The 21,848-nt window shown below is 55.4% G+C and overlaps 10 protein-coding genes across 11 annotated transcripts; 5 read left to right on the top strand and 5 right to left on the bottom strand.

Moving 5' to 3' along the window:
• Positions 1-1,006: 1,006 nt before the first annotated feature.
• IUM83_10483 (putative ubiquitin-conjugating enzyme E2) lies at positions 1,007-1,727 on the bottom strand (the record flags this gene model as incomplete). The annotated part of the gene is made up of 4 exons (XM_067934993.1): positions 1,007-1,107; positions 1,169-1,238; positions 1,322-1,381; positions 1,479-1,727. The coding sequence occupies 4 exons, from the start codon at positions 1,725-1,727 to the stop codon at positions 1,007-1,009; spliced, it is 480 nt and encodes a 159-aa protein (XP_067781331.1).
• Positions 1,728-1,890: 163 nt separating this feature from the next.
• Positions 1,891-2,520, top strand: IUM83_10482 (Intraflagellar Transport Protein 20; the record flags this gene model as incomplete). Of its 2 annotated transcripts, XM_067934991.1 has the most annotated exons (4): positions 1,891-2,017; positions 2,099-2,214; positions 2,273-2,364; positions 2,436-2,520. In XM_067934991.1, 4 exons carry the CDS (start codon positions 1,891-1,893, stop codon positions 2,518-2,520), a joined length of 420 nt encoding a protein of 139 aa, XP_067781333.1. The 2 variants fall into 2 exon arrangements, with proteins under 2 accessions (XP_067781333.1, XP_067781332.1); XM_067934992.1 differs by having other exon boundaries at positions 1,891-2,214.
• Positions 2,521-3,026: 506 nt separating this feature from the next.
• Positions 3,027-3,437, bottom strand: IUM83_10481 (histone H3; the record flags this gene model as incomplete). Its single annotated transcript, XM_067934990.1, has 1 exon — positions 3,027-3,437. The coding sequence occupies one exon, from the start codon at positions 3,435-3,437 to the stop codon at positions 3,027-3,029; it is 411 nt and encodes a 136-aa protein (XP_067781345.1).
• Positions 3,438-4,599: 1,162 nt separating this feature from the next.
• On the top strand, positions 4,600-6,704 carry IUM83_10480 (uncharacterized protein; the record flags this gene model as incomplete). The annotated part of the gene is made up of 6 exons (XM_067934989.1): positions 4,600-4,646; positions 4,782-5,136; positions 5,209-5,270; positions 5,340-5,451; positions 5,527-5,658; positions 5,727-6,704. 6 exons carry the CDS (start codon positions 4,600-4,602, stop codon positions 6,702-6,704), a joined length of 1,686 nt encoding a protein of 561 aa, XP_067781469.1.
• A 176-nt stretch (positions 6,705-6,880) lies between these two features.
• IUM83_10479 (Trimethylguanosine synthase) lies at positions 6,881-8,191 on the bottom strand (the record flags this gene model as incomplete). Its single annotated transcript, XM_067934988.1, has 5 exons — positions 6,881-6,922; positions 6,991-7,320; positions 7,387-7,481; positions 7,547-8,045; positions 8,135-8,191. The coding sequence occupies 5 exons, from the start codon at positions 8,189-8,191 to the stop codon at positions 6,881-6,883; spliced, it is 1,023 nt and encodes a 340-aa protein (XP_067781430.1).
• Positions 8,192-8,306: 115 nt separating this feature from the next.
• IUM83_10478 (Extracellular protein SEL-1) lies at positions 8,307-9,195 on the top strand (the record flags this gene model as incomplete). The annotated part of the gene is made up of 2 exons (XM_067934987.1): positions 8,307-9,104; positions 9,172-9,195. The coding sequence occupies 2 exons, from the start codon at positions 8,307-8,309 to the stop codon at positions 9,193-9,195; spliced, it is 822 nt and encodes a 273-aa protein (XP_067781484.1).
• A 4,788-nt stretch (positions 9,196-13,983) lies between these two features.
• Positions 13,984-15,587, bottom strand: IUM83_10477 (WD repeat-containing protein 24; the record flags this gene model as incomplete). The annotated part of the gene is made up of 6 exons (XM_067934986.1): positions 13,984-14,095; positions 14,286-14,863; positions 14,948-15,054; positions 15,130-15,216; positions 15,289-15,399; positions 15,473-15,587. 6 exons carry the CDS (start codon positions 15,585-15,587, stop codon positions 13,984-13,986), a joined length of 1,110 nt encoding a protein of 369 aa, XP_067781428.1.
• Positions 15,588-16,112: 525 nt separating this feature from the next.
• On the top strand, positions 16,113-16,671 carry IUM83_10476 (uncharacterized protein; the record flags this gene model as incomplete). Its single annotated transcript, XM_067934985.1, has 3 exons — positions 16,113-16,181; positions 16,259-16,382; positions 16,457-16,671. The coding sequence occupies 3 exons, from the start codon at positions 16,113-16,115 to the stop codon at positions 16,669-16,671; spliced, it is 408 nt and encodes a 135-aa protein (XP_067781427.1).
• Positions 16,672-17,642: 971 nt separating this feature from the next.
• Positions 17,643-19,295, bottom strand: IUM83_10475 (uncharacterized protein; the record flags this gene model as incomplete). The annotated part of the gene is made up of 1 exon (XM_067934984.1): positions 17,643-19,295. The coding sequence occupies one exon, from the start codon at positions 19,293-19,295 to the stop codon at positions 17,643-17,645; it is 1,653 nt and encodes a 550-aa protein (XP_067781429.1).
• Positions 19,296-20,360: 1,065 nt separating this feature from the next.
• Positions 20,361-21,834, top strand: IUM83_10474 (leu phe-trna protein transferase; the record flags this gene model as incomplete). The annotated part of the gene is made up of 4 exons (XM_067934983.1): positions 20,361-21,440; positions 21,581-21,593; positions 21,658-21,736; positions 21,816-21,834. 4 exons carry the CDS (start codon positions 20,361-20,363, stop codon positions 21,832-21,834), a joined length of 1,191 nt encoding a protein of 396 aa, XP_067781405.1.
• Between the last annotated feature and the right edge of the window lie 14 nt (positions 21,835-21,848).

Below are 21,848 nucleotides of genomic sequence, written 5' to 3'. Positions count from 1 at the left end.
TTGAAGTTGTTCGACAGCACCTGAAGGCACCCTTTGCAGGAGCTCCACCTCGTGAGGATGACGCAAGTCGAGAGCTTCGTCATGTTGCTGTTACTGCAAAGAAACTCCTGCTCGAGTGTGTGGCATTTCAACTTTCGCTGAATCGTCACAAGGAACTTTTTGCTCGTCATGAAACTCCACCTCACGTCCTAGCCTCCCTTACCAAGGATTTCTGGATACTGTTCCGCCAGGCACCTCTTTCCATTGAAATAGCAATTCTTCTGGCACATTCTCTTATGGAGCAACGGAACTTTGCTCTGGTGATCCGATTTCTGGATCAATCCACCTTAACAGGAGCAAGTGCCGAGTTGACACTGGTGCATTCCCGAGCTTTGGTTTACATGGGGTTTTACAGACAATCGCTTCGTATTGCTGAAGCGTTTGCTACAGAAGTAGTAGAATCCAAGGAAGATGCGATCGCTATGAAGTCGTTGAGAGCCCACTGTGGTCGTTTGAAGGGGCTACTAGCTCAGCGTCAGAAGGCCGATGATTTCTTACGGCTGGACCAATTTCAGGAGGCTGACAGCGCATACGAGATATGTTTAGGTCTTGTTGATCCAGCAGACCACAAACACGTTGCTGTACTTTTGCTGGGCCATGCAAATGCGCTTTTGGGGCTCGAGCAGCTTCCAGAAGCGATCACTGACCTCCGCAGAAGCGTTCAGCTAGACCCAGCAAACAAACTTGCTTCGCTTCGACTACAAACAGCGCTCTTGCAACTGGAAACGGAACGCATCAGGATAGCGCTTTCAGGAAGTGGGACTAGGGTGAAGCATGAGTAGCTTTAGGATCCCCAATGCTCAAGTTAACGAACGCCACCAACGACGCTGAAAAAATTTCTGGTTCATCGACTCCTTTTGAAAAGTAGTGACCCTGCAAAAGAAAAGCAAGTGACAGAAGCAGGTGGCGCAAAACGAATAGATACGTTTGTCTCTGGACTCTCCACGCATACTTCACATTACACGCTTTAGAACGGGTCCTTAGGCAACTCGAGCAGGCCGTACTCCTTCTTGTACATCTCCGCCATCGTGTTGTACGCCAGCATGTCACCCGCACGAATCATGTTGCCTAGGCAGCACGACAACATCAGAAAAAGTCGCCGTACTCGCAAGCCCAACAGCTCACGCACCGGCGTCGCAGTTGAGAGGCGAGTCGGCCGCAGGGTCCGACAAGAGCGAGATCACAGCCAGACACGCGGCCTGATACCACACACAACCCACAGCAAAACCCAGTAAGCCCACAAATCCCACCACCCCCACAGCACCAATAACTCTTCACCCACCCTCAACGTCCACGCAGGGGACCACTCGCGCTTGAGGATGTCCAGGCAGATGCTGCCGTCCTGCAGGCGATTGACGCACAACAACGACAGCTCCGTCAGCACCGGCAGCCCCTCACTCTGCAGCAAGACACGCCAGTACTGCGTACTGCCTGCGTACCTTGAAGTGCACGTTGGGGTGGAAGATCTTGGTGACGAACTTCATCTTGGGCGGCTCCATGGGGTAGAGCGGCGTCGTCTGGATGGCCAATTCGAAGCAGCGGTCCTCGAACGGCGTGTCCTTGGGCCCGCGGATGAAGGCCTTCCAGCGCATGATGGTGTCCTCCTCCGGGTACAGCACCATGTCCTCCTCCGGGTTCTTCTTGAGCTCCTGGAGCTCCTTGCGCAAGCGCTTCACGTTCGTATTCATCGCAAAAAAATTCTCAGTGTGCGTACATTTTTTTATTTTCTTTTCAAAGTGCAGTGTGGTGTACATGTATTTAGTGTTGTGTACATCGATTTTTGTGCGCACGAACCGTCGCGACATGCATGGCCGTGTACGTGTAGCCATATTTCAATAGATCTCTTCAACCATGAGCCGTGGAGACAACCAAATGCCGAGCATCTGCTTCGACGACGACTGCCACGTGCGCGTACTGGACAAGGACAACACCACGCACACACAGGAGCTGGAGCAGGAGAGCAACCAGTTCGCCACGAGCACGTGCTGCAGCTTTTTTTTCTCGTTAGGGTCTTTTGGGGTACGAGTCTCACGTGGTGTGCCGCGTGTCTGTTGTGCAGAGCTCGAGGAGTTCCATGAGATCGTCAAGGGCGTGCTGGAGGTGATGGAGGGCCAGGCGAAGCGCATCGAGCGCGAGAAGCTCAAGGTTGGTGGGCGCTGTGCTCTGGAGCTAGATGTATACCGGTATATTAACCACACGTTGTGGGTCAAACAAACGACAGGCGATCGGCCAGCGCAACCGCGTGGACAGCGAGGTGGAGAATCGGAATCGGCAGAAGCAGATGCTGGAGCTGCTGATCAAGGAGAAGAAGACGGAGCTGGAACGGTGCGCTCGATTCGTGGCGGTGGAAAGACATGTCGCCTTCCTAACAGTTTGATTGCGTTCGTTGGGGCCAGCTACAACCTCCAGTTCCAGTCGCTCAGCAAGATAGCCGACGAGCAGCAACTGCTCATGGACAAGCTGAGCAACAACGAGGCGTAGCGTCGAGTCGTGCATGTCATATTGTAGCCGCTACTAGAGCCTGGAGAAGAACAAACTTATATGAATGGATAGCACGGTACTACAACATCTTGTTAGCAAGGTGTCGTCGACAACGCCTCGAAGCCAGTTGTAGAGTTGCAGCAAAATCTGTACTGTATCCCTGCCATGGAGAGCAACAACAAGATCCCCTCAAATCCTCTCGAAATCCCACCAACATCAACACTTCTGGCCTTTCCACCTACCGGTACACGCGATAAATGCGGCAACACGCCGAACCTCACAACAATCTCGACGCAAACCAGCGAACGTTTCGTGTTGGAAGAGGTTTTCTTACTGCAAATAATAAGGCTAAAATACTACGGGTTGCGTGCTTGAGTACTGCGCCCCATCACACACAGCAAGCCAAGGGAAAGCTAACTGGCGATAAGAAAAAAAAAAACTCCAGCGGGCTCAGCGCGCCGATGAAGGAGGAAAAGAGCGGGAGGACACCAACCGGCCAAGGCCGCTTACGTGCGCTCGCCGCGGATGCGCCGTGCGAGCTGGATGTCCTTGGGCATGATGGTGACGCGCTTGGCGTGGATGGCGCACAGGTTCGTGTCCTCGAAGAGGCCCACGAGGTAGGCCTCGGACGCCTCCTGCAGCGCCAGGATGGCCGTGCTCTGGAAGCGCAGGTCCGTCTTGTAGTCCTGCGCGATCTCGCGCACCAGGCGCTGGAACGGCAGCTTGCGGATCAGCAGGTCCGTCGACTTCTGGTACTTGCGGATCTCGCGCAGCGCCACCGTGCCGGGGCGGTAGCGGTGCGGCTTCTTGACGCCGCCGGCGGTGGGGGCGGACTTGCGGGCGGCCTTGGTGGCCAGCTGCTTGCGCGGGGCCTTGCCACCGGTGGACTTGCGGGCCGTCTGCTTGGTGCGGGCCATCTTGAGCTGGTTGGTGGCTTGGGTGTTGCTGCTGTTGCTGGTTCTTGGGCCGGAGCTTGGAAAAGCGGAAATGAATCGACCGAAGCGGGCGCGGAAAAGGAAGAAGGCGGGCTTGTCGCCAGCTCGGGCGTCGGGTATACAAAACCCAAGTGGTTTGCAAAGGGGGTGTGCAACCAAGGAGGGATGACGCTTTCGGCCGTGGCGAACCCCCTCCACGTTTGGCTCGGATTTGGCCTGGCGCGGCCAGGGGGAGAGGTTCGGCGCGGCGGGGCGACGTCGCCGCCCCCTCTCGCTCTTCGTGTCTCTGGACCACTCGCTCTGGCGCGCTGGCTCCCCATCCCAGGGCCCCAAAGGGGTGTTTTCAAAAATCCAAACGTACACGCGAGGAATATCTTGACTTTTGTATACTTCGGTCCACGGCGAATCGGCGGCGCTTTTCCGAGCCCAATCACAGCCGGAGACCTTCCCCTGATCTGTGCACGAGACAGGCCACACCAACGAAAGCGTGGCATCATGCCACTGCACTGCACAGCGCAGTGCACTGCCACTCGGCTGCCTACATTGCTGCCTGCGCCGGCGTTGGATCGCGCGGGAGCCAGTCAGCAAGCAGGTATGGTAAGGTGACCTTGCCAAGGTCTCATTGGCCGGGCTAGGCTGCAGCAATTTGCCGTGAGCACGATACAGCAGCAAACAGCAGCGGCGGATTCACATTACCCCGCACAGCCGAAAACGTCGATCAAGTGGGCGAACTGGCTGCTGCGCGGCAGCGTTTGAGTGATGGTGTCGACTGCTCTCGGTCACAATGCATTCTAGAACTCAAATGTAATGTTTGGACCATGCTTTGGTAAAATTGAGTGTCGAGTCCAACGCCGTCACGAGGCGACAAGCGACCAATAAGGAGCTTTGGCCCAATAACTTTGGCCGCCGCTGCTGGGCGAGGAACAGCAGAAGCCGGTGAGGTTCAAGACACTTGGTGCCTGTGGTGGGCGACTTCGCGCGCCATTTGGTTTGTCGCTTTGCACGCGCGGCAGCTATGCACGACAAGGTGGACAGTCGGTGGACGAACAAGCGACCTACACTCAGCCCCAACTTCAACTAAGCTATTTCGTGTGGCCCACATGACGCCCATACTCGTGTGCGCATGGTGTGTCAGAACAGCGCCATGGACTTCGAAGCACTGGCGGCGGAATGCCGCAGCGCCGCCTTCCGGTACGTGACTCCGACCAATTCTCTGGCAATGCAACTGCTCTCCTCAGCACTGCCATGCACCCATTCACCTCTCTGTCAATTGGCACCCGCCTAACCGCCCGCTTTGTCTGTCTGCACGGCGATTTACGTCTCCAGAGCGTCGCTCAGCGCGTCGCCCGTATGGACGCAGGCCGCTGTGGCTGTCAACGACTGTATCCAGCAGCTGCAGAGCGAGATCCTGTCGCCAGGAGTGACGGGCAACCACGGAAGCGACGAGCAGGACACAGAAAACGACGATGGCCTGGGCTACACGTTCCGCGTGGACCGGATGAACCCGACGGCCGAGTCGCTGCAAGAAGACTTCTCGCCACCCAAGCCTGTTGTGAGTAATGTGGACCGCGCGGTGGAGCGCGTGGAGAATGCTACGTCGGTCTTTCGCTTCCTGCGCAACGCATGTGCAGCGTCCGGTGACAACCAAGACGCGTGTCAAGAGGCCGCGTTGATCAAGATGGTGAGACTGCCACGCACTTTGGCAATTCGAATATGGCATAGTGATTGTTGGTCTGGTGCGTTGTGTATGTAGGCGCATGACGTGGTGGTGTACTGCTGCCTTTGGGCTGATGTGGAGGACGAGATGCTGAATGGGTGCGTTGTGGATTACCGGAATGCACGCATCATCGCAAATGTTCACACTAGATTCTTTTTTTAATGCAGGAAAATCGTGCTTCTAGCCCAAGTTGCTCTTCAATTCTGTGTGAATTGTGTGACAAGCAACACCAAGAACCAGACAGTAGCTTGGGAATTGTTCTTCCCTGACGATTTTCAGGTGGGTAGTGCACTCTGGCTTAGCTGCTATTTCATCTGAGGGCAGACATGACTGACTTCACATTGCGATCCGCAGAAAGTACTGGTGGAATGTCATGAGTATCGTAAGGTTGTAGCATTTGCCGTGGCGTTGATCCTCAATTGTGTCAACTCAAGCAGTACGGAATCCTCGGATGTCGAGAATGTTGCCGCCCGTCGTGTTGATCTGGTAGGAACCATATCAACGAGGACGAAGTTTTTTGTTCAATACTCTAACTCATCGCATTGTTTTTACAGGTTTGTGCTCGTAACCTAGTGATCACGATTCTTCACCGTTGCATGGTAAAGCCGCCCCAGTCATCGGATTCGGATGAGTCGCTGCAAAGAAGCCCTCACATTGACGACCAGGACCCAGCGTTTGAGTGGATCTGCACTTTGTTCGGAGTACTGTTCCGCGACAGCCGAGCCAAAGACCTGTACAATGCTGTTGGAGCTCACATGCTCAGCAAACTGTGGTCTCGAGTTACTCCGGAACAGTTGATTTTGCTACGCATGTTCACAATGTGGGCAGTGTCGACGCCAAAATCATCCGCCCCCACCGCAACAGAGGTGAAACTCGGCGAATACCATCCACTTCCTGTAGGAACTTTCGAGTACGTGAAAAGCACATGGACATACATCATCACTGCTGATGACGAAGATAGGCCGGACGAAGCAGATGAATTCAGGAAGAAGGTGTGGGTCGAGTTGGAAAATGAGGCCAAGCTGATGCTACTCGATGTACTAGGAGAGCTGACCGTTGGTCACACTAGGTTGGACCAAGATGGGGCCCGGGAATTGCTACTTTCACTGTTGAAAGAACTTGAGCGAGTTTGGGAGCTGGGTCGTCAGAACCCAACGACGAGGAACACACGAGCAGCTGGCACAAGTGCGCAGCCGCTGAGTAGTGGGGAGCCGTTCGGGTACAGGTCTGGGTTGATTCGCGTTATCGGTAACCTGTGCTTCCGTCACACAGACCACCAGGATCTCGTACGTGAGCAGGGCTACTTGCCTCTGTTTCTCAACCACTGTAATATCGACGAGACAAATCCGCTGATTCGTGAGTGGTCTTTGGTAGCCCTGCGCAATTTGTGCGAGGGTAACGAGGCCAACCAATCCTACATCAACGCTCTTCGGCCACAGGGCATGGATGCAGCTTCTAATGCGGCGCTAGAAAAGGCTAACGTGCGCGCTGATATCAGTGAAGACGGCAAGGTCAAACTTACAAAGGAATAACTTCGTAGTACAAGTGCACCCTTCGAAGACATCTGAATCTTGGGCTCTCGAGTTGCGGTTGGTTGTATTGCACTCATAATACTGCACGTGTTGTGGGGGGACGGGGACGGGGTGGTGGTGGTGGTGGGGGGGGGGGGGGGGGGGGGGGGGGGAAAATCTTCTCGCACTCCACAGGCTCATCTGGTGTAAGTGCCTCTAAGTCGCTGTCGGGTGTCCCTCTGGGAAGATAATACGCAATGTTCTTAGACACTTTGCTAGCAATCGTAAAGAGGTCCAGCCCAGTCACGCCTTTCACCAGCATCTCTTCCAAGCTGAAATGCTTCCGACTGTACTTGACTCCTCCCCACGGAGGCGACAAGAAAACAGCATCAGCCTTGACTTTCGGCAGAATGTCGATGGAGTTGCCGACTATCCACTCGATTTTGTCCGCAACGCCATAAATTGCAGCGTTGTGTTTTGCCATCCGGATCTTCTCAGGGTCGATATCGATTGCGACAACATGCTTGCACGTTTTTGCCAGTTGAATCACATTCCCACCGCAACCTGAAAACGGATCGACTACGATGTCGCAGCTCAAACGCTTTGCGATATGCTCTGCGATAACTTGAGGTGTAACCTGCATTCAAATACCTGTCAATAAGCAGGTCCCTATACCTCAAACCACGCACAGCAGACCACGCACCGAATACCAACTTTCGTGGTCCAGTTGGATACCATCCTCGAACTTCTCAAAAAGAATGTGTCTTTGCAGGTAAAATTTCACGACATCCTTCGGAACTGCAGCATAGACGTACACAGCCATCAGCAACAGCACCATTTCCAAAGTCCCCGCAACAACATACCTGGGTACTTGTTCTTCTTCTTCTTGCTAGTCTTCCCACTCGAGTTCTTGTGCTCACCCTCGTTCTTCTCGGGCTGCACGACCGCAGTCACCTCGACCTTCTCGACAACGCGCTCCGCCACCTCTCCATCCGAATCGTAAACCACGCGCACCTTGTCGACAATCTCCGTCTCCGTCTTCGGGCCATCTTCCTTCACAGCCTGCTCTTCTACCTCCACCACTGCAATAGTCCCATCCTCTTTCTCCTCTTCATGAGCCTCTTCTTCTTCCTCCTCCTCCTCAACCTCCAGCCTCTTCCGTTTCCTGGGCGCGTTGAACCTCGAACCGCCGAAACTCAAGGGCAGACTGCCCTCCATACCCGCCTCTTTCATCTCCTGGTGCAGCTGAGCTTGGGCGGCTTCATACATGTCAGCACAGGCGTCTTCCTCTCCTCCAGCCGCTTCATCGCCGTCCGCCAGCCGCCGACGCTTGTTTTTCTTGCCTTTCTTGCCCTTTCCGACCTCCAATCACACCGAAAAGCACACCACCATGACCAGTAAACACTAGCAATTCACCTGCAGCCACTACCTCCCTCGTATCAAGCGTCTACCTCGTGGTTCGCCTGCGTCTTGCGGCTACGCAGCCGCACCTCCGTCACCAGTGCCATGGCAATCAAACTCTGCGCATCATCTGCGTTCCTATTGGCTAAATAAAATGGTGGAATATCCACCAATCAGAAGGTGGTTGAAGTGCCACTTCAGATTCTGCTTCATTGCGCGCACATGATGCGGGCGCTAAGCGTCGCCTTGGGCTTCTCCGCTGCGGCGCTGGCCCGGCTCCAGTCTCTGCCATTGGCGCAGGACGTCGTGTGGTTCACGTCGCCCAATCGCGTGGCCTGGAGCGCCGTCGAGCCTCCGGTGGTGTGTGCGCTGGACGCGTTCCACTTCGGCGTCCAATTTGTCGCTCCTAAGAGCGTCCAATACAAAGAACAAGACACTTTCAGATGGCAATTAGTCGCCAAGAAGGTGGAAGGGTGGGAGAACGGGGCCATTGTGGCCTCAGGACCGCTAAAAGGGACCTTTTTGGGCTCACAAGACCCAAAAGAGGAAGAAATTAGGCAGGAGTTGGGGCAGGACGGGATCAAGTGTGAGTTCGACCCGCATTTCTGCATCCCCAAGCTCGTGAACATCCGACTTCCGGATATTAACACGGAGAAGGAAGACGGGCCTTCGCTGAAAAAAGATCACTCTATGGAGCTGGAGTTTGAGCAGCCCACGAATCGACCGGACGCGAGCTCCAAGCAGCAGATTGATCAGTTCGTGGTTTTCACAGAGTATATTGGAGATAAGTTGGTGGGGGCCTGGACGGACGATGGACAAGTTCTGGTGATTCGAATTGTGCAGATCGATGAAGAGAAAGTGAAGCCCGTGGGGGAGTTGATGCAAGGGCTGCTGCGAACTGGGATTTTTCTGAAAGAGGGTAACTCTCCAGTTGATGAAATGGGAGTATTTGAAGGAGTGCAGAGCTTGCGGATTGAACCACCTGGAACGTACATGATACGAGTGCTGGTTGCGGAAGAGGTTGCAATTTGGTCACCCAAGGTGTCGGTTGAACCGTGCGATGCATCGTATATCGTTGCGGACCCAGGGCGAGTTTCACACCATCAATTAGGTGATGCAAATGAGAAAGGGGGTGTTATACGTGATACGTCCCCTAGCTTTGCGATTGACGGAGTGCTGACGCATGGTGGTGAGGAAGGTTTCGTGTTGCCGCACGATAGTATTCAGATGGAAACGCCGGGATCCTGGAGTTTGAGCTTTTGGGTGTTTTTGACTGAAGATTCAACGGGTAGCTTTCGGACCCTTTTCTTTAATGGGGATGGTCGACACGAACAACGCACACCTTCTGCATGGTGGATGCCCAATGAACGTCGGTTAGTTCTGCGCGTAAGCACAAACAGTAGCACCGACGTTGGTCTCGATAGTGGTGAAGAGCTTCCACTTAACCAATGGATCCACTTGGGATTCACATTTCTAAATTGTTCTGGTAAAAGTGCCTTGGTTGAAGAATCTCAGCTACCAAGTTCGTGCGCTAGAAATCAGTCTCGTGGAGATAACTGGTTGTACTCGTATGCCTTCTATGTAAACGGGCTGCTTGACACAGAGGTTCGAATTCATGACCCTGTTGTCGCAAACGACGGACCCTTGCACATTGGAAAAGGACCGTGGACTGATGGGATGAAAGGCTTTTCGAGCAACTTAAAAGTTTTTTCGGCGCCTATTTCTTCTGAAGCGATGCGCAAACTGTATTTCGCGGACCTTCATAACTACGAAAATCATGCTAGCTGCGAACGCGGTGAAATCGAAAACGTGCAAGCTGCGTCAACCGCCCAGATATCCTATTTGTCTCAGTGCCTAAAGATCAAACGAAACGAATCCAGCGCATTGAGTGACGATATTGAAGATCTGAAAGATCCCGGTAGTTTTGATGATCTCCAAGCAGAAGCTTTTGAAGAAGCTGTCGGTGCGCGTGACTCATGTGACTCAGATGCCTGGGATCTCATCGTTGAAGCTGCTGATCTAGGCCATGCAACCGCATGCCAGGAAGTCGGTGAGGCATATCTATACGGATTCTATTTAGCTCAAGAGCGTTGTCCATCACCGGTGACATTACAACAGAACATTACGCTTTCAAGAACATACCTCGAGATGGCCTTTGCCAGCAATGCGTTCAGCGCTGGCAAGGCTCTAGCCCTTCTTGCAGACGTGGCCGAGGAGAGGAACCTTTCCGAAGGATTTCGCCTTGACCTGTTCACTACTGGTCTTCTCCACTTTGCTGCTGCTGGCGGTGTCAAGGACGCGTTTGCTATGCTAGGTCACCGATACCAACAAGATGCCACGCACAGTAATGATGGTGTGGAGATTGCAGTATATCACTATTACCATGCTGCTGTACAAGCAGCAACTGAATTCCATCAGTTAGGAAAGCAACCCCTGCACGAGATGACACGTCTGTATGACTCTTTCGAAAGAGACGTCACTGTTGGCGAGCGTGGGGATGATGATGAACTAATTCAGTTCCAGAAGATGCGTGCGGACAAAGAAGGAGACGTTGGGGCGATGGCTGCTATGGGGGATTTGTATTATTGGGGAGCGCGTGGTGTTCCGCGTGACCATGTTCAGGCATATAACTACTTTAACCGTGCAGCTCATGCTGGTGACGTCAATTCACAATCAGCAGTCGCAGGTATGCTGCTGAAAGGTGAAGGAACTGCTCAGGACAATATTACTGCTATCAAATGGTATGAAAAAGCTGCTGCGAAGAATCACACCAGAGCTTTAAATGGATTGGGGTTCAGCCACTTTCATGGTAGTGGTGGAGTCAAGGAGAACAAGTCACTTGCGCTAAAGTACTTCGAGCGTGCTGCGGAAAACCAAGAAGACGGTGATAGTGTTTTCAACGCAGGGTATTGCCACGCGATGGGTCTTGGCACGAATGTGAACATCAGTCGTGCGATGGAGTTCTACGATGTGGCTGCAAGACACTTCGGACATTTCGACGCCATCTTTGAAATGGGGAAGATGTTAATGCAAGGGGTCCGAGACGTACTGCCACGCGATAGTAACAAGGCGTTGCAGTACTTAAAGGCAGCATCAGATGGGGGGCAATGGGGGCAAACCGTGAGGAAGGGCTTTGATTTGTACTCCAATGGAGAATTCGAGCGTGCCGCGGTTTCATATCACGAAGCCCGTGAGCTTGGGTACCCCGTAGCAACCAGCAATTTGGCGTTCCTCTACGACCAGCGGCTGCTACGTTCAGGCGACCTAGCAAGCGAGCGCAGAGCTTTAAAATACTTGTCATTAGCGAGCGACGTGAATGGAGACAGAGAAACTCTCGTGCGCATCGGCGATTACCATTATTACGGACTGGCTGGCTTGCGGAAGGACCCGCAGACTGCCATTCGATGGTACAGTCGTGCAAGCGCTGCAGGTGTCGACGCGGGAGCATACAATGTTGGCCACATGTACGAGTTCGGTGATGGCGTTGAGGTTAACCTGGACCGGGCAGGCAGATACTATGGCCGAGTATTGGAGTTATCATCCGGTTCGACCGAGATTCTGTTGGCTATAAGATTTGCATTGGCTAGGCTGGCTCTTCGTCGATGGCTACGTGGATCTCCTTTTGAGGAGCTACTTGGTTTGAAGAGTCCATTAGGCACGAGTACGGACACAAACACAACAGCACCAAACTCGACATCTATGCTTGAGGCGGCAGCAAATTCTGTTGACATCAAAATCTATGCGATTATATCCACAACAGCGGTCCTCGTTGTCTCGATCAGCGTATGGTATCTTCACAGCAGGAGGTATTAACGGCTACATTGATTCGCGAGTGATTAGTTCCCCATTCCTGTGTCCACCAAACTCAACGAGCACTGGTGGGAGCAGCCCGTTGGACACACCGTTTCGTTGGCAAACCACTCTGTGAGGTGGTCCAAATGACCACCGTGAGCACATACAGGACACCAGACGTAGAGACCTCGGACTGGTAATTGGCTGCATCATACAAGCAAATGACACTTGAGAATGGGCGTGGGTCAAACACAATACCTAATGTGGCACTTACCAGATGGAGCAGAGTGTGGCAGCGTTACTGCAACTTGCACACAGAGAAACCGGGACACCAAGTTCACTAGGTCCGGACGACTCGAGCGGCTTTGAGCACCTTGCACAATTGAAATACACGCTAGTTGATTTCTGCATCGAGTCAAAACAGGAGAGATATCAGCATCATGAAAGTACCTCACCCACCAGTCAGTTTAGACATCTGCGCACCATGTTCATTTGCCGGATTGACTGGTCAGAGCAATTCGCAACCAGCTCGTTTGCAGTTGTGTAGATTTGCAACTGGTGAAGAAGGTCGATATAGTGCATGTAGATGTGTTGCAGCCACGCCTTGCCCATGATCTTTTCGACGCTTGTCACTTTTCCCACAACAACAGTAATTGCAACACACGACTGCAAGTCACCAGTTTCCGTGTAATACTCGAGCAATTCTTTCAGCACATCATCACGTAGATGGCCTAGATCACCCATCACGGCACTGCCGTTCATGATTGTTGACGAGTTGCCCCGCACGCTCGTTACCCCGGACGCACCATTGCGATCGCCACCCTCGCGACCGTTTTCATTGGCAAGTCTTCCTCTAGGATCGTACGGGTATGGGTCAAAACCCTCCATAGCTTGCGGGTTTACGTGGTCAAGCTGTTCGAGCAGCATAGTAGTCTCACTCGCGTTGTTATGATTATGGGTTGCATGACTATGGCCATCATGCTCAAATTCATCAGGACCTTGGTCGTCATCTCTTCGCATAAAATCTTCCATGCGATGATCATGATTGCTGTCACTTCGTGATCGCTCGTGGTTGTCTTCATCATCTTCCCCATCCATAGGCATTCCCACCTGACTTTCTTCGGGGCTGAACCCATCTTCTGTGTAGCGTCGATCGGCCTTGAGTTTGCTTCCTCCCCTCTCGCTAGTCTTTGTTGTATCTGCTTCTTCATTTGTGTAGAGAACTTCAAGGATACGCCACATTTGACACAAGTGGGAATTTCCAGTCACGAATGCAGCCAAAGCGTTGTGGGCACACATTTGAGCGAAGCTTATTCCACCTTTCGCTGCAGTAGGGTCGGTGCTGTTTCCTGTTGCATTTTGAGTGTTTGAACCAGTCGCACCATTCTTGCTTGGGAAAGCCCCATCTGGAAAAAGCAAGTAGTGCTTGGCCAGGAATCGAAATGTGTGCTCATCAAAACCAAAAGACTCCTTCAAGTACTGTCCTTGCTCGAATTGAGCACGCATCGCTTCAACCTGCCTCCCCGCTTGCATGTACTCACTCTCATCGCCCAGAAAGATTTTTTCGAGCTGGCTCGCTTTGTTCACATTTTGCATCGTTACAATGGCAACTAACGCACGAGGTACAGCCGACCGAGACATCATTGGAGTTAACGGCGATGCAGATACCAGCGAAGCTGAAGCATTCGACACAGACATGAAGTTTCCATCTGCCATCATGTTTCCGCCAGTACCATTGCCGTTGCTACCTTGTAGAGATAGCATATTCGGTTGGGAGGAAGAGGCAGGGCCTGCACCTCTGGCAATCCCTCCAGAGCCGGCTCCACTTGCTGCGTTGAGACTACTACTCCCCCCTGCGGACTTAAAACTCGCTCCTGTAGACGGCCCCACGCTTGATAGACTCGATAGGTTTGCAGTACTACTGCCAGACCTGTTTAGCCCCTTCGGTGCTAGCGGAGGTTGCTGGGATCCACTACTGAACGACCAAGCAGTGGTGCGAGTTTGTTGTTGCTCCTGAGATATCCCTGCACTAGCATCTTCAGGGCTATCAGAACTGCCGTGATAAGGGCTGAGCGACATAGTTAGCGATCCATTGCCAGGTTTCCGATCACCATTGGTAGGTCCAAGAGTTGGGGAGGATGAGGAAACCCCCGCAACTGTAAAAAGTGAGCTGCCCAAGCTGAAATGGCGGTGAATCTTCAGAGATGCACAAGATCGATCTGCAAACACAGAAGAACATGTTATCAGCTATGATTTAGAAGAAAAACATTTCCTCGACAACAATGCATGGAAATACTATCCGCACCAATGTAGTCGTGAGAGAAGGCGACTTGTCCCTTGGAGTTCAACGCAAGTGCTGTGGTCGGTAGCGATTGATGCGGCTTGAATGAATCTGCAAGAGAGTGTAACTTGAGAGTACCATCCTTAGAACATGCAAGCATGTGCTGCCAGTAGTCATGCCCTTCCCAGTCGCCCGGAATTTCGGGCTGACCAAAATTTGGAGATACAGGCGTATCCATCCACGAAATTCCTGATGCGATGTCTGAGTGGCCTTTCATGGACGCCACCGGGATAAACGGCCGCTTCGTATCCCATACGTGAATGCTATTGTCCATCAACGAGGCACTGGTGGCAATGTGGGTGACACACGTCGGTCGCCAAGCCACACGTCCGACGCTTGCAATCGTCTGAATCGTTTGCTTGGGCTGTCGGACGTCGCCCAGTTCCCAAATCTTCACATAGCGGTCGCGTCCACCGGACGCTAGTACATTGGCATCAGTCGGATGCCAGTCAATACTCAGCACCAATCCCTTGTGCGCCGTGAACTTGAGCTCTGGCTGTGCGTTCTTGCGCATATCCCAGACCTGCACGGTGCCGTTTTCAAAAGCAGCCGCGAACTTGTTGGGGTGGAACGGACTCGCCCGCACGTCGCGCACACTCTCGGACTTGGGCTGGTACGTCGACACCACCTTCCCGCCTCTCTTGTCCTACAAAAAAAAAAAAAAAAAAAAAACATCACCAATCGCATCAGCCTCAAAAATCACAATAAAATTCACAACAAAAACCGGTACCCAAAGCTTGACAGTTCCGTCTTGAGATCCACTAATCAGCACGTTCCAGTCCGTCGTGTGCCAGCAGATGCGGTTCACCGATCTCCGATGTCCATTCAGCACGCGCTCTACGTCCGCAAAAATTAATAAAAAAAAAGTAAAAAAATATGAAATCACTTCTCCCAACCAAAGCAGCCTCCCACCTTGCACGTGCTTGTATCCTTCTCTCTCCAGGTTCCAGATGACCACGGCGCCGTTCGTCGCCGCCGTCGCCAATAAATAGTCCGATTCTAGCCCCAAAACCGCGAAAAACAGTATCCTAAGCACCAATTCCACTGCAAAACGTCGTCTGCGCCACGTACGCGGGTGCCAGCGGATGTCGTTGGTGCTGAAGTTGAGCCCGGGCTTGCCGGCCACGCGCAGGTTGCGCTTCTCCGAGAAGCCCGCGGCCTCGAGCGCCACCACCTTGAGCACTGTCAACAGGAAATCAACCGCATCGTCAGCCGCTTTTTGCGCCAATCAGCGCGCACCGCCGACGCGGCAGACCGTCTCGGCCGCCCACGGCGATCAGGCGGTTGTTCGGGGACGTGGACAGCGCGTTGAGCGGCCCGTTGAAGTCCATCGAGGCGCGCACGCTGGCCGCCGCGCGCTGCTCCATCATGCCGGAGTGCGGAAGTGATACTGACCGTATTTTCAGCCAATCCCAGAGACGAAGGCTGCGGATTGGCGGAAAAGGAGTTCATCGCGAAAAGTGTAGCCATGTCCATTCCATGCCAGGGGCAACTTCAACTTGGCATGTCACCGGCACTCGACTCGATGGCAAATAGCTGGCAGCTGCAAGCAGCAGCAGCTGGGGCCGAGAATGCATTCACGCACCTCTGCTGCCTTGCTTCTCAGTCCCTCGGGACGCTGGCGTTGACTGGATCCGTACCCCGGTTCACTCGCGGCCGTTACGGGCGATCGGCGATGCATTTTCGTGGGAGAAGGGAGACGTCTGCGAAGGAGCGCTCTCAAGGGCGTCTAGGGCATCTAGGATCGCTGCGTCTTGTGTGTACGAAAGAAATTTCGAACGAGAACGGACGAACTCCAGCGCTAACGGCACGCGGGCACTCGATCGCCACTTTCCCACTCGGCGGCTCGCACGCACATCAACCAAGTCAAGTCAAGACCAGCAAGTCAAGCGGCCATGGGCATCTGCCGCAGTTCCTGCGCCAACACCAGCAGTCTCGAGTACTACGACGCGTGGGGGCACCAGGTCCGTTGCTTGCAGTTGCAGTTGCAGAGTATCCGTAGATGTTGGCGTTGACACTTCCTCCTTGCTGCTCTGTCTAGCCAATTCGTCGACCGTACAGACCTGGAGGCTACAGCGGCGGAGACTGCCGACCCAAGGCCGACACCAAGCTCTGGATGTGCGAGCATGGGTGCTGCTCCATCCGCTGGAAGCTCGACTACGCAGGTACGGGGGATATTGGTCACTGCATGGAGTACTGGGGGTCGGGGCTAACTTTCGATGACTGTATCGCATTGTAGAGTTCCAGAACTACTTCAAGTACGTCGAGGTGTCGCCCTACGTGGTGCTGCAGGACAAGACCCAGCAGTGCGACTGCGTCATGTGCCGCGGGATGGCCGAGGCCTCGCCGCCGCAGAGGCGGTGGAAAGATCCGTTCGTGCTCAAGAGAGACAGCAACTCGCCCACGGACGGATCGCTCACTGACGACGAGCCCGAGAGACCAGAGAGTCCGTGACCGAACCACCCAGCGCTCGCACACCTACCTCCACACAACGTCACGGGACCTGTATTCACTACGCTTACTTAGCTTGTACTTTTCTAGCGCCTTCAATTCAATAAACGCAACGCGAGTTGCACGGATGTGTATTCACTCGCAGCAAAACTCATTGCTTCCCATTTCCCATGGCATGCCATGCTCGACTCGGTGCATACGGTAGGTCAACGGCAAGATTCGTGGCGAATCTGCTGGTGGTGGTGCCACCGAGATGACTGGCGACGGCCGTCGCGGTTGCAACTTGCAAGCGCCGTTGCAGCCAGCCTTGAAACGCTGTGATCGCGCACGCCACCTCTCCAAAAAATGCCGATCCTGCGGATGAAGGGACGTGTCTGAACTTCAGCAGACTCTGAAGTTACATCCCACGCCGTCGACGCGGGCTCGGTGGGGTCAGCTTTTGCTTGGTGGAGATCTGCGGCCGATTCCGTTGGCTTGACGCCGACAGCGTCGTTTGTCGCCTTAGGCGACTCGCCTAGAGCCTCTCCACTCACCACGCCGCCTTCGTGATGGTCAAAGGGATCTTTGCTTTGGTTTGAAGACTCATGGCATCTGAAACGGGGGTATCTCGCTCCGAGCCGCCCGCCAGCCACCTGTCATCACCCCCAAAGCACCTCGACTGCCAACGAACTAGACTCCATGAAACAGCGGCAATAAATATATTGACGCGCCGCTACTCGGCCTCCGCACCGCCCGTCAATCGAGACGAGCTCAGTTCGTGACTTCGACGCCAATCTCCACCTGCTTCCCTTCACTTCGTCCCCCACTTTCTGCCATCGAAAATGTCCTCGGAAGGCCGACCTTCCTTCTCCTCTTCTCTTCGCTCCTCGCCTCTTGTTCTCCGCCTGCCCACCGCGATCCGTTATGTATATCAAAAGCCAAAAAGCACACGCAACATTTCTCCACAGATAGGCTACAAACGTCACCGCCGCCACTCAGACCGACACGGAGCGCGCGAGCACAGCCACCTGCTCCTGCAGTCGTGTCTCCATCAGCGCGTGGGCGCTTTCAGCTGCCTCCTGGTCCTTGGTAAGCTTGGCCTGCCACTTCTCGATGCCCTCCAGCTTCTGGATCACCAGTCGCTGCATCAAAATGAGGACGTTTTCAGCCGCGTGCAGGTTGCGCATCCCTTCGATCGAGAGCGCGCTGTGCGGGTCGTAGTGTGTCCGCGAGCGCCGAGCAAAGTCTGACACGGGCTGCGGGAACTTGGGGGGCCGTACATGGGTAAGCTCCGCAGCGAACGCGTCGTACTTGCGCCGTGCCTCCGGTTGAATCACATGACACGCTTGCTCAATCAGGTGTCCAGCTTCCACTGCCAGCGGATACGAGCTGACTGCAAACTCGCGGATACTGCCGGAGTAGTTCGGCGACACGACTGCAGCCAGAGCCACTCGCAGTAGGTGCAGCGCCTTGCGGTACAACTCCTCGACGCGGTCCGCCTGCTTCTTTACACTCGCCACCGCCTTGATCTCGCTGGAAAAACTGGCGATGCGCGCGTGCAGGTCCAGCACGTGGGGCATGTCCACCGTCTGGAAGAGGTTGTTGAGGATATCCTCCTTCTCCCTCTCGAGCATCAGCAGCTCCTCTTGGGCGTCTTCCCAGCCCGAGCTCATTCTGAGCGTCGGCACCGGTCCGCTGCTCTCGCTGCCGCTCACGTCGCGCGTCTCGTCCAGGCTGCTAAGCCCCGTGACGCTCATGCTGAAGAGGCTGTTGCCGGTGTTGGCGAAGCTGCTGCTGAAGTTGCTGGCACTGGCGTAGCCGTTAGCACCGCCGCCGTGCACATTGCTGACGTTGACCACAGCCGTGCCGTTCCGCGTGATGGAGCCCAGATTCGTGGAGGACAGCGCCGTGCTCTGGCGCTCCAGTCTCTGGAGCTCCTCGTCCACGAGCACGGACTCGCTGAGCTTCTCGCAGAGCTTGGTGCGCAGCTTGGCCATCTTGGCGGCCTTGTTGATGGTGAAGACGCGGCGGAAGCCGCCGCGCTCCTGCTTCTCCATCTTGTCCAGCAGCTCCTTCTGCGCGTGGATCATCTGGGCCGAGCTCTTCTTGGCCTGGCGCAGCTCGCTCTTGACCTGGTTGGCGCTCACGGCGTCGCCCGCGGCCGAGTACTGCTGCTCCATCTGCGACGCGCGCACGATGCGCTCGATCTCCTGGTTCACCTGCTCGTACTTGTGCAGCAGCCGCCGGTCCAGCACCACGTCGCTCGCGTCCAGCGTCGGGGGCAGCGACGAGCGCATGTGGTTGTCCGTCTCGGCGCGGCGGCGGCCGCCCAGCCGCGAGGACGCGGAGGCCACGCGCCCGCTGCTCTCGCTCTCGGGTCTTCGGCGCTGCGCGTCGTCGTCGTTCGCCAGCTCCGCCTGCGTCTGCGTCTTGTTGCTGGGCTGGTTGTTGCTGCCGAGACGCTGCAGGTGCACGGGGGCGGCGCCGTTGGTCGCAGCCGCCGCCGCCGCGGGCTTGGAGGCGCTGGCGGTGGCGCTGCCGATGACGCTGGAGCTGCCTGTCGGTAGGGAGGCCGAGGCCGCGCTGGCCTTGGTGGCGGCCACGCCCACGCCGCCGCTGCCGTCTTCGCTCACGGGCCGCGTGCCCATTGCTAGTGCGGAGGAGTGTGAGTGCCACTGGCTCGACGCCTTGGGAGCGCGCGACTGTCCTGCTCGGAGCCTCGAGCGCTGGCGTGCCGTCGCCTGTTGTGCGTCCGGCGTCGTGGGAAACAGAATGGCGACGTGGACGGGGTCGTGAGTAATGACTTGGCGTGGACAAAAGCACGACGCCGTGATCGGATACAGAGGGGTATGCAGTGCTGGAGGATTTGGTGGAGTCAATTTTGCGTGCGTTAAGATTGGTCACTGTGGTAGAAAGGAGACTGTGGTGGGAAGTGCACATTCGTATTGACAGGTTATCGGTTGCAGCGCCTGCCTTATGTTGGCTCGCTCTATCGAGCTCTGCGTGCAGGTCTCGCTCGAACTTGGCTCTCGCTCGACTCGCGGCGATGGCCAGCGCTCGACTATCGGTGCTCCTCAAGCAGCCTGCTCGGTTGCTCGCTCGCTCGCTGCTGCCAGCGGACAACAATGCAGAGAGAGCACCGAGTGCACGACGAGCGGCTTTGGGCGGTGGCTGCGCCCCAGTTTCAACTTGCGATATTCGAGGAGGGGAAGGTCTATTCGATTACGGCGCTCGGATTCCTCGCCCGCTCCGATTCCTCTAGCTGCTTCTGCTTCTGCTGCCACGCTGCGCCAGCCACCACCAGCAGCACTGCCCGGCACGGCCACCTCCAGCCTCTTTGGCGGTTACTCGCTCATTTCGCCGCAGACGGCGCTGGGAGTCCAGCGCCCTCGGCCCGCTTCGCGGCAAAAGTTTGCTGGGACACCGAGCCTCGCGGTTTCAGCCCGCGTCGGCCCTGTGACACCCACCGATCTTAGTTCAAACCGAGCCTTATTCGGCTCAGTTCCTCCATCGCCTTGAGCTCTGCGAGCTGAGCTCATGACGTCCTGTTTCGCCAGACGCAGCGCATAAAATCTGGTCCACCCTTTTTGGTCCGCGGTCACAAAATGTGTGTCCCACTTCACTTTATGTGCACCACGCCGCAAAATGGCTTCAAACACCTGCTCGGCGCATATCATTGCACCCCGCAGGCAGGCAGACGTACGTAGCCCGCCATGACGCCGCCGCCGGCCCCCGCGCGCCGCGCCAAGCGCGCCGACGCCGACTACGTGCCCGAGCACCTGCGGCACTTCGTGTTCCACTCGCAGGACGACTTCTACGTGTCGCGCCACTTCGAGCCGCTGCTGCTGAGCCACCTCATGTACGAGGGTTTCCTGCCCATCGCCTCGGACTTCCAGGACCGCTGCTTCCTGCTGCCCAAGCTGCACCGCCAGCGCTGCGTGCTGCTGCTCGACCCGACGCGGCCCGAGCACGTGCCCAAGGTCGTGCGCAAGCGCGCCAAGAAGTTCAAACTCGTGCTGAACCGCGACTTCGACGGCGTCGTGGCCGGCTGCCACGAGAAGCACGGCATCCCGTGGCTCTACCCGCCCATCGTCGAGAGCTTCAAGACGCTGTTCCAGGCCGGGGACGACGGCATCGAGCTCTTCCCCGGGCGCAGGGTCAGGTTCTTCACCGTGGAGCTCTACGACGTCGCCACAGACGCGCTCGTGGCCGGGGAGCTTGGGTACACGGTGGGCAGCGTCTACACGAGCCTGACGGGCTTCAGTAAGGCCAACGGGGCCGGAACGGTGCAGCTGCATGCGCTGAGCAAGCTGCTGTACCTGGCTGGCTTCAAGATGTGGGACCTGGGCATGTCCATGGACTACAAGATGGGCCTGGGCGCCAAGGACCTGGAGCGGGACGACTTCCTCGAGCAGCTCTACAAGTTCCGCCCGCAAGAGGCGCTGATGCAGCTGGATGAAAGCAAGGAGGAGGCAGACGTTCGTCAAGGAGTCGTGGTGAAGGAGCTCTTCGACAACACGAGACTTCCGGCGGGGAGCGTTGAAAACAGTGAGGACGACAAGGCGGGTGATAAGGTCGACGCAGAGAAAGATGGAGGCGACAGCGCGAGGAAGAAAGACGCCAAAGAACACGACAAGGAGAAGACAGACGAGGCGCCGGAAGAGAAGAGAGAAGCTGGCGCCAAGCGGAAACTCTCGTCGGATGAGCAGCAACAGGGCGAGGAGAAGAAGGGCAAGTCGGAAGCGGACTCAAGATCACCAGCAGAAGCTGACGAACAAGTCAAGGAAAAAGAGGTGGCAGATGACCGCAGCTCCTCTGCAGATTAGAGCTGGGCTGATGGTCATGTACAGGTGCTTATCTGTGTACGATACGACATGATTTTCTGTCAACTTGGCGGAGGGCGCAGCCTCTGGTGACCGCGTAAGACGGCGAGGGATTTCACTACGGTTTATTTGCTTTTTCTTCTTCATTCCGTTTGAGCTGGTCAAGGGCTGACTTCAATCGTTGCAGCTCTGAATACGTTTTGTACACTTACAGGGGCAGGATCGGATCGGCTAATGTTGCCCGCTGCCATGGCAGGGCTGATATTGTAAGTATCCTCGAATTCGCGATATCCCCCCGCGCTTTTTTCTCGCTGTTGCGGCACCACGCGTTTTACCATTTGCCAGTGATGGCAATGCGCAGTGAAATGACTGCGATGT

The sequence above is a fragment of the Phytophthora cinnamomi genome, assembly GCF_018691715.1.
Source record: "Phytophthora cinnamomi strain GKB4 chromosome Unknown Contig117, whole genome shotgun sequence".
Classification (NCBI taxonomy): domain Eukaryota; phylum Oomycota; class Peronosporomycetes; order Peronosporales; family Peronosporaceae; genus Phytophthora; species Phytophthora cinnamomi.
Note: the sequence above shows the minus strand (reverse complement) of the source record. Positions and strands in the feature narration are given on the sequence as shown.